This window comes from Ixodes scapularis, unplaced genomic scaffold (assembly GCF_016920785.2).
Source record: "Ixodes scapularis isolate PalLabHiFi unplaced genomic scaffold, ASM1692078v2 ptg000802l_1__unscaffolded, whole genome shotgun sequence".
Taxonomy (NCBI): domain Eukaryota; kingdom Metazoa; phylum Arthropoda; class Arachnida; order Ixodida; family Ixodidae; genus Ixodes; species Ixodes scapularis.
Genome location: NW_024610040.1, coordinates 195,686 through 209,326, shown reverse-complemented (window position 1 = coordinate 209,326; position 13,641 = coordinate 195,686). Strand labels below are relative to the sequence as shown.

General features: G+C 45.8%; 1 protein-coding gene across 3 annotated transcripts; it reads right to left on the bottom strand.

Annotated features, from left to right (window-relative positions):
• Positions 1-4,838: 4,838 nt before the first annotated feature.
• LOC115315018 (putative nuclease HARBI1) lies at positions 4,839-12,120 on the bottom strand. Of its 3 annotated transcripts, none has more exons than XM_040504835.2 (4): positions 11,409-12,120; positions 10,252-10,668; positions 7,718-7,957; positions 4,839-6,780 (listed from the first exon to the last, which is right to left on the bottom strand). In XM_040504835.2, exons 1-3 carry the CDS (start codon positions 11,792-11,794, stop codon positions 7,720-7,722), a joined length of 1,041 nt encoding a protein of 346 aa, XP_040360769.1. In that variant the 5' UTR covers positions 11,795-12,120; the 3' UTR covers positions 4,839-6,780; positions 7,718-7,719. The 3 variants fall into 3 exon arrangements, 2 of the variants coding, with proteins under 2 accessions (XP_040360769.1, XP_040077093.1); XM_040221159.3 differs by having other exon boundaries at positions 4,839-6,777; XR_006077132.1 differs by lacking the exons at positions 10,252-10,668; positions 11,409-12,120 and adding an exon at positions 8,861-9,142.
• Between the last annotated feature and the right edge of the window lie 1,521 nt (positions 12,121-13,641).

The following is a 13,641-nucleotide window of genomic DNA, read 5'->3' as shown; positions in this document are numbered from 1 at the left end:
AGCCGGTGCCGTCGGCGCAGAATCATGGGGAAGTAAAAGCGACGAACACCACAGAGGACAGAGGGCGATTACGAATCCGGAAAACTTCGGTAGCCGGTGCGGAATCATCGGGGGGAGGCAATGGAGATGAGCAGCACAGCGGACAGTGTTCCCGGGGTGATTACGACGGGGTTTAAGGCGGTTACGAATCTAGAAAGCTTCTTCCGTGGTACCAATATAAAGAAGGGATACTCCTTCGTGACTCTGGCCGCGTGTACGACGTGAAGGAGGTCCGTTTCGACGGACAAGTGGATGTCACGGAGCGCCGTACTCCGCTAACAAAATTAAGCGTGCCCGCAAAAAAATGTAGTTGGCGTTGAGTGGACCGTGGTAATTATGTACGTTTATTTCTGAATCAGCTTGACAATAACTGGGCGATTTTTTTCGCGCCGTTCCGCGATTCCCACTACTATCTTCCTGTAGACTGATGGAAACATCCAAGTGTAGGCTTAGGTGGGCGACCGCACTCCGCTTCTCGATTCCGGTGAAGTATTTACCGCACACTTTAGAGTTTGCCGTCGGTGTCGATGCTGTTCCATCGTCGCTAGACTAGAAAAAAAGTTAATTGTATTATTTGTCAGCAGCTTAAACAAAGCGCGAACAGAAAGGTAAGAAACGCCACTAACCTGTATGGACGCACAAGTCGCACCTGCAGCCTGGTCGCGCAGTACTCCGCCTCGTACGGCCGTACGGCTTCGAAGGGACGATGTAGTACTTCGTGCCGTGTGCGATCTTCGACGTACTGTTGCAGCCGACCACACAGCAATTGTTGCGGCTTTCTTGGTGCGGAATAGCCATCTCAGAAATTACAACGCTAACCCACTACAAGGCACAACCAACGCAGCGACTGGCAGAAGCTCCCCGATGCGATGGACCCGTTTGCCGCTAGGGGCGCCCTGGTCGGGGCTTGAATTAGATGCGCACGGTTCCTATGGGCGCTTCCTCGGTATTTTATGGTATTATTGTATATCTGTGTATTGCACTAGCTCTTCATTGGAAATTATCTTTCTCACCACCTCTTGAAAGAAAAAGAAAAATTGTTTTCTTGTCTTTATGTCTCCCCTCGCTTCATTTGAAACCGATAAACTTTAATTTCATAGAGCACTCTTGCCTTGAAACTCTTAGCAAGTTTTCTTTCTACGTTGGAATTCATATAGATTCCTCATTGATTTTCCACTGAGCAAATTGTTTCTGCAAATGAATTCTGGCTAGTTTGCACTCGCTTGTTAGAGTGGCCTATTAATTGAAACTAGATTCAGTGAGGGCTTTTAGAATGTTTCTTCCAAACAGTGTTTCATCATGGCTGCTACATTATTTTATTTAAAATAACAGCAGGGAAATGCCAAAATAATTACAGGATTTTCGAGCTACCTTGCAGGGATACCTATCTAGTAATGTCCATGTAATAAAACCGAAAGAAAATCCTGATGCAGATGACGCGAGTATGGTTGGTGATCACTCGCATTGTATGAGGTTACCGTATTTACACGAATGTAGGCCGACCCTTTTTTCAATTTTTGAAAATCTTAAGTGGGGGGGTCAACTTAAAATCGAACCAAAGCATTCCATTGCCGGCAAAAACGAAACAATCGCGATATCATGGACACCTCGGCTTGTTTCGAGTTCAGCCGGCTGTACCCCTAGCATTACAATGTTTTGTGCGCTCATTTTACAAATTAAATATTTTTTATTTGCACAAACGAGTATTATTGGTAGCGATTCGCAAATTAATCCGAATGCGGTGAACAGAGCACGGAGCGCCCGACTCCCGGGGGGTGACGGCATTTCTCGTAAGAGCCACTCCGGAGGTAGCTGGAACAGCCTCGCGGCTCGCCCCGCAGCGCCGTGGCTTCGCAGTTTTTCGCACAATTCACGGTCGCACATCGTTTGATCGAGTACGAGATCATGCTGGTGCGCTATGTTCATTTGTATTGAAACGCATGATCCGGGCAGTTTAGGTTTTCGGTGCTCGTTTATGGCCATTCTTCCCTCGGAAGCAACCAACAACTGCGCTGTTGGACGCAAGTTCGACCTGTCGGAGTGGGTGATGCTCCAGTGGAGTCTGCGGTGGCGTGGAATCTTAAAGTGTGACGGCAAATGAAGAAGCTTCCGCAGGCCACATTCTGGATAGGTGGGGATGCCTTCTGGGCCCGTTTGCTCGAAGCTGGTTAATAGCGAGTTCGTTTCACACGCACTAGCACCGTTCGAGTTCTCTCCCAGAATGCATCGCACTCACAGAGTGTTGCACGGAAAACTGGACTCAAACGAACTCGCCAAATGCACCGCGTGCAGAAGACTGATGTTGCCGCCATCTATGTTGTAGAAAAGGTACCGATTTCAAACCGAAACTAGCGCCTTTCTGTTCAGAGTGATGCGTGGGAATGCGAGAATGCAGTCGGCTACCAATGTTTATCTACAAACTGTGGTCGCTGCAACCTGTAGTTTATAGTTGCGATGACTTCAAGCAGCTCGGCTGCCGTAGAGATAGTTACAGACGGCGTAAATTTTCGCACCCAGTTTTATACAAAGCAGCTGGTTACGATCTTTCAATTCTTATAACCGTTTACACTGAAGAAAACTGATGATGCTGTCCGAGCAGAAGCTTGATCCGTTTGAGCATGGTATTATGCGTGAACCACTGAAAGGGTACGGCTTAAAACTAGCCTGTTGGAATATCCAGCAAAACTGGGACTTTCGATTTGGATTGTCATTATAGGTGGATCAGAAATTAGCCTTGGTGAGGGCGTCAAGAACGAGAGCTTTCTCGAACAAAATACGACGGGGCAAGTTAGCTGACGTAGGTAAATGTTAAACATGATGATGTTGCCCAATCCTCGGGTAAAGTTACCATCTTTAGCTTTCTCTGATGCTTATTGGGCAGACAGAGGTTTCTGCTGGGGGAGTGTTGCCGACAAATATTAAATTTTCCACCCGCACACGGATGATGATAGACATCTCGGGGCCGCTGTTACGTTTGTTCTGAGCATTTCTTTACACACTGGTATATTTCAGCCTTTGTACGGCAACAGAGCGATTTAAAACCTGCAAATAAATCACGGGTTGTCAATTGCTTCCTTCGGGAAATAGCAGACGCTCACAATTCAAGCTCGCGTTTGATTTCGTGGCCCGCGGGACGCGATTTCTCTCAGAAAATCGACTTTTTGTTCCGTTCGGTTCCGCGACACATCGTAGCAGACGAACCCTCGTCGCCTGCTCTCGCTCCTCGCCGGCCCCGCCGGAGCGAGGCATGACGGGATTGCATTTTGGCGCACTCCAGATTTTCTCGGTGCAGCGAGTGCATGCACGCGTGGGGTATCAGCGCTGAAACAAACTCGGAGAGTGCAACCACTCGCGGAGTGCCGGCCGAAACGAACCCGTTCCACGCTGCGAGTGGGCACGCGTGGGCACGAGTGCCGTGAAACGAACTCGCTATAACTAACCGCGGTTAACCGGATTTCCCTACGAGGGGGAATTTTAGGTCACGTGACCTGCAGAGTAGGGACGCCGGAGTAAATAATACCTAGCATCAGACAATATGTCCAATATGGCTGCTACGGCCGCTCGTCACGCTTGGGAACATTTATTTTTACGAAGATGCGTCATCCTCGTGTCACGAAAAGGACATTTCAACACAAAGTCTACTGTCGGAGTTGACGGCGAGCATGCTGTGGGAGCAGGGCCACGCCTGACTGGTTTCGTCGAGTTTGAATAACATCACGCACCGCCCTCTGAAGTGGACTTGTTTTATTGAATGCTACAGTCAGCGGGATCTTCAAAACGTATATCCTAGGTAAGTGCCGCGATGTTTCACGAGAAAGTTATGAGATTGTACCGCTATCAAAATTTCATGTCAGCAGAACTTGCGTTGTAATCAACGTCCAGCTTTCTTTTCTTTTTTTCACTTTTAAAACCTACCTCGAGCCCCAATCGCATGTTAGTGCACCAAATCTCTCTCCGAAAAACGGCCTCTAATCGCGGAGTCTGGTTTATAGTACAGTTCGTCGTGTTTTGTATTTGCAGCGCATCCACAACACCGACGACCCCCTTTAGCGACGGTTCAACGAAGGCAAGATGCAAACTAAAAACTTCCCTCAGAAGCAAAGATCCGTTACCTCAACAGAAGCTGCCGGCACGGATGCCGGCACGGCATTCGATCGAACTTCGGTACTGTCGTCTGCGAACTTGTACAACTGGAAAATAAACAAAGCTTCTATCGGAAAAGAAGTGTGCATATTTTCTCTTGCGCTTGTCTTTCTTCAATTTATTTTGTTTCAGATAACTAGATGTCTTATTAGGATTATAAAGAGAGACATAATTACGTAGCAGACGATCACAACCAATCTGAAATCTAAAATGAGTCAGGCAAATGCAAGCATCACCATGAAACGGCAGAGGAATTGGTTATTGGATGAACAATTAGAACTAATTCGGGCAGTGGGGGAGAGGAAACATCAAATTATGGGCAAGTTCAGTGCTACGGTCACGACCCAAACAAAAAGGCAGGCATAGGACGAAATTTACAGAGCCATGGGCTGTTTGCGCACCCCAGACCAGCTACAACAGTGCTGGAGAAACCTCCTAAAAAAGACTAGACAACTCTACAGCTTATTCAAGAAGCATGAACAGCGCACCGGTAAGTTCATTGTGTTCTTAAGTTCAAAAGATATTGCATTGCTTTAGTGATAATACATGAGCAACCAAACCTAGAAACGTGAATGTGGACATTTGTATATTCGTTCACCTTTGCCCTCTGCTGGGAGTCGACTTTTCACCTTCCTTGAACAGCAGCAAAAGCAGTGTTACAGCATCAGAAAACAATTTATTCCAGTTTATGTACAAGTTCTGCACAGGCTGTATGGAACTTGTAAAACAGTTCAGTGGAAGACCCAAAACTTCGGACAAAATATTAAAACAGATTATAAGAGAGCACAATGGTAGAGGCCGACAGGCCAAACTGTAAGAAAGTAAAAATTGCACGATTACACAGTCCACAGTTTCAGCAGTGTTATCTAGCAGTTAATGAATGTTTAAAAGAATGTCTCATGCAGTATTTGTTTATTTTAATTTTCCCATGAAAGTTCCATTTACATACTTGGTTGAACAGTGAACCCCACCTCCTCTGTTTTTGCTCGTAACTCGAGTAAGTAAGAGTCGAGACGAAATTACTACGCCTTAATTCATAGGTGCTGGGCCGAACCCCCACGTCCTGACGCCCCTCGTCGAGGCCGTCCTCGAAGTGATCGGCGAGGACTCGCCCAACCTGTGCGGGTTGGAGGCCACCATAGGTGACACGGAAGAGTAGGTGACTGGTTTCTAGACCCGATTGTGTGAAGAGTAAATGGTTTTAAGGAACCGGTCACAGTAATGCAGAACTGTCGTTCCAGGCGAGGTTCTAAAAGACGAGGACAAATGATGATAAGAAGATGGGCATGTTGCCATTTGAATGGCATTACTGCCGAGTACTTTTATATAAAGACCAGAGGCCGGATGCCCGAAACTTTCTTACAACAAAGTTACAAACTTTTGAGTATTCCCGAAGCAAAATGTTTGTAAGTTTTGCGCAAGTTCTGACGAAATCCGTAGCTTGCGCAAAACTTACGATCTTTGTGCTTCGGGAATACTTAAAAGTTCGTAAATTTGTCATAAGATAAATATACTAACTTTTTTGTCGTAAGAAAGTTCCCGGAATCTGGCTTCAGTTCTATTTCAACAACAAAAGCTCAAAGGCGGTTCGAAATATAAGTCACGAAACCGTCTTCCAGAGTGCACTCTAAGATCTGACGAGGCACCAGCGCTACCACATTTCTAATTATTTTCAACAAGGCTGAAACAGTTTCACCGAAGCTACAAATTCATGCAATAACACGGCATGCAATGAGAAATCAGGTGGTAAAGCTGTTTATTACCATCTTATAGAAATTAAATGCAACAAAGTGGCAATGGCTTTTCTTTAATGCTAACTGTAGCACGCTTTCAATATGCAAATTAAAAGATCACACACAGTACAACCATCCTGTTGCTTGTTTTACCAACTTAGGAAAATTGGCTCAAACATTAACTTCATTCTGGTCAAGAAGTTAACTACCCCCATGATGGTAACCTGTGTGAGTGAGATCAATACCAGTGAAGCTATGTGCTGTAATGTTTGAAGTTGTCCTATAAATGTGCAGTGAATTGTGGTTTGACTGGACATGTGACCACTAAATTTATGAACTGTTAATCGCATAGCTACACAGCTGTATTCTAACCTTTAGAATGCAGCTGTGTGCTCTTCACAACCAAATGCACATTTTCCTACACCATGTACTGGGCAATTGTGCAAGAAGTAACAACACTGCGCTCCGACCTCAAGCCTGTGCGTCAGTGTATAAACCAACTTGGCTCGCAAACTTTGTCCTCTGTACCAACCCGTATGAATGAATTTTGGCGCAGCATCGGTGTCTTTATCAGGGTTACAAACTTTGCACAGTGTGTTCTCTTTGCCCATGCTGACAAGAACAAAACCTGACCACTTTTTACACATGAATTTGTCGCAGTGACAGCTCCAGGGGAATAGATCCACAGCCTGGTCCCTCTGGGAGCGGAGCAAGTGCGGCAGTGCTGCACGAGAGTCGGCCGCTGGAGGCGGTGCAGCGGGCTCCAACAAATGTGCCATACAGCCGACGTTGGTGCCGGGAGGCTTCACAGCGCTTCTTGCAGGAGACAGAAAGGCAGCAGCAGCTCGAGGGAGCTAATCTCCTGCTGGAGAAGGAGAGCACAGAAATGGTTAAGCAAGCTGCCACGGCAACAATTGCAGCAGCAACTGCTGCCGAGGAGTTCTACCAGCAGTCAAAAAAATTACTAGAGGACCAAAAAAATTTAATTCAACTGGAAACACAGCGTGCAGAATTGGAAATCAAATTGCTAAAAAAACAATTAGGAGAAGAGTAAACATTGACATATTATGCTGTTTTTAATTTTCATTTTGAATGTATATATATATGACAAAGCCAACACAGCTGCTGATAAATAAAATCCATTTTACTTGCAACTGTATATTTCTAGATTCAGATCTGCTATACTCTGTCTCGTCCTACGATGGACTAAAGCCCAATGCTACACGCCGCCGGGTCCAATCACGAGCCTGTTTGAAACCATGTGGTATATTTGCTCCGTCAAACATATCGGTGCGCCGAAACGTGTCATGCGAAGACAAGTTTTTCATCTGCTTATCGAGAACTAACGGCGGCTCCGCCTGCTTGCAGGGTTTTTGCTCTAGTTCCTTGTCACAGCACGAATAGTTGCGACGCTCAAGGAATCTTGACTGCTGATCCATCTCCGTGTGCTCTGTCCGTACCGCCGTCAGCCTCGTATGCGCCTCAGTTGCCGCTAAGACTAAAAGCCTGCCTTGCATGTACTCATCGGAAGATCGTCTGGCTAATTTTATCATTTGCCTAATTTATCTTCGTATCTCCCTGAACCATAGCCTATGGTATTCGTGTTCCCGCTGCGCCGGGGTAATCGGCAGAAGTAGTCAAGCGCAATATGTGGGGACGGCGTGGGCAAAAATTCCACTCTCTTCCAACCTAACGCAGAAACAACATTTGGTATTCCAATGTTTGATCAATTAAAAACAAGCAGAATGCACTGGTACTCAAGACCATGCAAAGCAGCATGTGCAATATATTGGTATACTTACGCTCAACCGAAGAACTGGCTGACGATGGCATCCCGAGCCTCGTTGCTTTCATCACGGCCCGCTGCCACGGGCTCGACGGGAACCTCTTCGGGGAGGACAGTCCTTGGCATGCTGCAGGGGTATGTCTTGGCCAGGTTGTGCAGGACACAGCAGGCAACAGTGATGTCGCAGCATCTCTCTGGCTGCATCCTCAACTCAGCATGGAGGCAATGAAATCTCCGCTTGAGCTGGCCTATTGTCCTGCACAGTGTATAAATAGAGCAAGATCTGTTATCCTTTTGAAGTGGTTTATAAGAACATCTAATGAGATCGGCATGCGATGTCTATCATCGCTCCAGCCCATCGAAAACATGGTATTATGCCTAATAGTTAATATTTTTGTTGGAATATTTTAACATAGTAATGAAATGCAGATTTTGTTAAAGATTTCAGTGATGTGATTGGTCTGAGTCATTTTGGAGCAGCCCTTGGAGCAGTCAAAAGTCAATTATGGTGCAACAAAAAGAACTTTTGTAGCATAAGCGCACATTCATTTTTATTGATACCAATGCAAACATCACGTCAAGATTAATTTTTCGGCCTGTCCAACTATAGGGCAAAGTCTACGTTGCCTCACATACGTTCAAACCTTTGTTAGCATCAACTGCGCAGCAAGAGTTCCTCAAACACAAAACTATAGCGTTCAGTTGCGTGGAGAAGCACCATGACAGGGTAACAAAAAGGTGAGTGATGAAGGACAGCACAAACTCCTTTAAATGGTTATTTTAGGTACTGAATGCCACTAAATTAGTACAATAACATTGGTCACATAAACTGATGTTTCCTTCAAGTTCTAGAGGTTGTAATAAAACTGCAATTTATAAATGAGATAAAAAAACAAAGCAATTATCATTTGATTATCAACATAAATTACATTTTATCTGTAGAACTTCAGAGCAAAAACGGCATGTGAACGAAACTTAAAAACAAACCCGCCGAACTCATTCAGGCTCTTCCTGAGATTTCATCCACTGCTCCTGTCAATTTAGTTCTAATCTACTCGCACCTACAGAAAATTGATAGCTAAACAAATGAGTTGGCATAAATAAATAAACATGCATAAGAGCATATATAAATGCTCTTGCAATACCAAAGTACCCTTACTAAATCTCGAAATTGGAAAAGGTGCCGCCGGGATCTTGTAATCCATCATATTTACGAGCCGAAGTTGTGTTCAGGAATTGTGTTGAGTCTCACTTTGGAGGAGAGCTTTCTCCTTAACACAGGGTCCACTGCAGAGAAGCAAGACATACAAAGTTGCGATGCCTACTCCGTGGTGTTTGCTTCTTTGCAGTACACCGGTGCGTGGTGAAAAGCGCATTCAACGACACTATAGTCCGTTGCAACCTAAGAACGAAGGGCGAGGGTAAGACGGGTTGGGGAGGAGGAAGCAGGCGGAACGCTAAAGAGAGAAGGAGGTTTCCCCCTCTCTTCTCTAGCGTTCCGTCTGCTTCCTCCTCCCCGGCCTGTCTTACCCTCGCCCTTCGTTCTTAGGTTGCAACGGACTATAGCTAACCCTCCAGAATGAACAGACGACTAACATAAAAATTATTGCGAAACTTCCAGATATTGCCTGTCATTCATACGAAATGTGATGGAATGGTATCGTATACGAGACTATAATCAAAAGTTTTGAAAACCTGAAAACTTGCGTAAGCATATCGTGACGGTCCGGCCGGGCAGCGAAGCCCGAGCTATTATTTTTTCAGTATTATTAAAATGAAAATAAGTTTTGGTGCTACGTTGGTGCAAATTTCTCACATTTTTGTTAAATGTAGCAGGACGTAGCAGGGTAATCACTTTGGCGCAAATGGCGCAGCAATCCCATCACAGATATAATGAAAATGTTCTTCGCAAAAACTTGCAAGGAAAATTGCAGTTTGAGATAAGCAGTATTTAATAAGATATGCTTGAATAAGTCTGTACACAAACTGTCTAAAAACAAAACCTGCCTAAGCCAGTGTTTTTTTTTCACATTGCAAGCTGTTTTTTTTTTCTAAGAATTGCTTTACATTTAGGCAATATAGAGTAACAGAAAAAATTAACTGCTATTGTTTGAAATGTGTAAACAGTTAGTAAAAACCTGTAGGTTAATAAACCCAGTCATACAGGAAGGATATGTTTCAGAGAAGTTCTAACTTCTATTCTGGAGTTTATACAGAAAAGAGCAAATGAAATATAACAATTATTGTGACATATAGAGTTAACTGGCTAATGGTTGAATTTTGTGAATTGATGTTCTTCATTCCCACAATGCTGGCTAACCTTAGAATAAACATTTCAGGCTATGGCAGTAGGTTATAGCCCGTAGTATAAATAAGGTATAGTAGAGATACGCCTTCCTCTCCTTGCTTCTGAGCAGCCGTAGCCTACTATGCAAGAACATAAAAATGGCAACAAATGTAAAGCTCAGGCACAACCACATAAAAAAGGTTAGGTGCCTCAAGGTACCGAAACACTGAACCGTCGAACCAGGACGCATAGCCTGGCTTTACCGTTCCACGATGCTCCTCGTTGTGCTATGTGACGCATTGTAGGCGACCTCCGCTGCTGATGACGGAGACAGGAAGGGCGTCATCAGCCATGGCTTGCAGGTGTAGCCGCTGTCTCCAAGCAGTAGGCCCTCGTAAACGCCATCGGCCAGCTTGCCTGACGAGCCCTCGGTGAATATCCTAGAGTCGTGGGTGCTTCCAGGCCATTTCGCAACCACATTGCGGATACGGTAAAAGACGTTAACCACTAACTGTACATTTATTGAATGGTACAGATGGCGGTTAACGTACACCTCCTCATGCACTTGTGGTGCCTGTATCCGAATGTGAGTGCCATCAACAGCACCCACGACCGAAGGAAACCCACCAATCTCAAAGAAGGCCTGTTGTAAGGCATGACCCTCAGCTTCACCTGGCCACCTGCATTGTAGATGGATTTGAGTGAGTCTGTAGCACTATGACATTAACAGTGACAGTTTTGTTGTTATGACCACATGCTTCAAAATAACACAGCTATCATTCATCGTCATCAATAGTGAGCAATAAAAGCCTCGTCTGCACAATGACAGTACTCAGTAGCCGCAAGACTAGCTCAGTAGCAACAAGTGCATAGTTGGGAGTGCAGAAACCAGGCTGTTTGTAAATGTCTGCACTCCTACTTTATTTGTAGATTAGTTGAATTTGCACCTGCACCAATAATAGGTACTAAGGGAGTCATTTTGTACACTCCAGTTGGTTCGTGTAATTTTACTGCCCAGTTCACTGGTCTGCATGTCACGCTCATTAGCAAAAAACAAATATCGAGTGCTGAAGCAACACTTTTAATGATCCTTTAGGGAGGTACCAGTATACGTGGGGATCGATGCGCTGGCAGATATTCAGGCTAGCAAGCCTACAGCTTAGGAAACAAATCGAAAGGGTCATTGCGCAGGTGGTGCGCCGTAAATAAATTGCAGAATAGGTGTGCGGAGAAGACCACCTTTAACGAATTCGGGGGTTTCAGCGAACACAATTCACGCACCGAAATTTCTATACAAAGGGTTTCTGAAATAATGGTGATTGCTCATCGAGCAATCTAGGCCCAGGCTTTTTTTCTCGGAAAACTGGCCTGCACATGCGCCTAATATCGAGACGCACCAGAGATGCTCCAGACCACTTACCCTATAAAGTCTTGGGCACGACGTGCCAAGGCCTGAGTCACCCGCCTCACAGTCCGCGAAGCAGTGGAGACGTGCACACGGATGTAGTCCCCTGCGGTGATGAGGAAGTTCCCCGTGGCGTAGAACTGTAAGGCGACAATGACCTGCTGCTCTGCAGAGAGGGCGCGGCTGCGACGCGTCGGCCGCTCCAAGTCCGGGCGCAGTGTGTCGGCGAGGAACACAATGCCCGCGCGACCGATTCGAAAGCGCTCCTGCAGTTCGTCCTCATCGAACTCCTCCAAAGGGTTCAAGCGGTCACGGAACACACGCTGCCGTCCCATCATCACAACAGCGTACTGGGCGAACACGCGCTCTCTTCGGTGTCGGCGTCGCGTCACAGTCGACATTGCGTCCCTTCACCAATCCGTCCGCAAATCAGTTGTCAGTCAGTCCGGTAGTCAGTCGGCGAGCGAGTCGGAGGGTCGGTTGGGCAAACGGCAGGAGAAGACAAACAGTGAAAATCAGGTGATAACTAAAGCGCGGGAAACGTGCGTCGCAAAACACGGAGAACAAAACAACCAAAAACAACGAATCTATAAAGACCGTTGCCAGACCCGAAATCAACGCTGCAAACTTATGCTGTGTTTGGCGGCACAATAGATGCATCAAGATATTTATTATTTTTTTAAAGTACATATATATTTTCATGCATAAAAAGAAACATTGTGATACGATGTTGTTTTTATTTTTCTTAATAAAGACAAAACTAGCAAAACCGTTTCTTAAAAGGCTATTGTTTGCTTCGACCGGAAGGTGGCGGGAGCTACCGCATAATAATAAAACACGGAGAAATTGTGCGTCGAGTTTTTGTCGAACGCGGCTAGGTACTCGGATGTACCTAGGTAGGGAAACGCGGTTAACTTTTAACCGCGGTTAGAGTTAACCAGCTTCGAGCAAACGGGCCCTGTACGCCGGGCGCCAAGGGCCGAGAATCTGCCAACTGAGCGGTCACACTCTCTGAACAAAACAGAGTTTGAGCGGCACATTCATTACAGCTTTCTGCATGATCAATCGAAACATCACATGCACCCTATTTTCAACCATGAAGGGTGACTACATTGAACTCTTGCGCGCTTATTGAAACTAGGGGTGTCGCGAACTTTTGTCGAACCAGATTTTTAGGTCGAACTTTCGGGGTTCGACTGGGTCGAACCGGTTCGACGAACCTCCGAACTTTTTCCATGATTCGACCGGTTCGACTTTGTGGACACTGTGGCCAGACCTTGATACAAGTATGTCTAGGTTTGGAGAAGTTTTTTTTTATGCTAAGGGTTATTTTATTTTATGAACAGTTAAAATAAAAGAAACCAATTCTAATCACTGAAGAAGTTAATAACTTAATCTTTTTGTACTGCATTAACTGAAATAACCAATCCGTGCTGCCCTTAATTCTCCCCTTAGCCATCACCATCCAATCCAAAGCCAACTGGCCAGCCTGTCGCGCATGCGCACACGAGTCGAACCTCAATACAAGGTTCGTCGAATTTTCCACTAAAGGTTCGAAAAAGTCGAACCTGGTCGAACTCGAACCTCGGCCGGTTCGCGACACCCCTAATTGAAACCATATACCTATGATTGAAACTGTTTCCCGCTACCACCGCTAGGGGATTCTTTTCGGCTTCTGGTTGGCCAAGAGAGCATGTCAAGCCCTCTTTCTGCTTCTGGTGCACGCCCTGGATCTGCCCGCACCTCCCATTGACCAAACTCTCTCTATACTCGGCTCTGGAGCCAGGTTATGCGGACTGCTATGAGGTCGCTTAATAAAATTTTGTTAATCGGTTGCGATCTGACTTTGGAGTGCATGCATCGCGACGCCTCAACCGAGGCCAAGACACCATGCTGAGGGGGGCAGGGATGCAGTGAGGAAGGCAGGTCTTTGGCATTTAACCGAGCAGTCCGACATGAATGCTACCTCTTGAGCAGAGCTAGCTGCCTCTGCTCCGGCCATATCCCATAGAAATTCTGGCACATTGATACTTTAGACCCATGTTGCAGTAAAAAAAAACTATCTCCAAACTCCGGTCTAAAAACATGCTTTTCGTGCAAGGCTCGTCAAATTATGAGGCGCTGGAGAAATGCAGCCTTCTGCGTTAAGTCCCTATTTCGAACTCTTTTTGTTCGCCTTCCGCCCATTGAAAAGCAAGCGGGAAGGGCTTCAGAACGCACCTGGTATCGCTGCGCCGCAGCGTTCTTC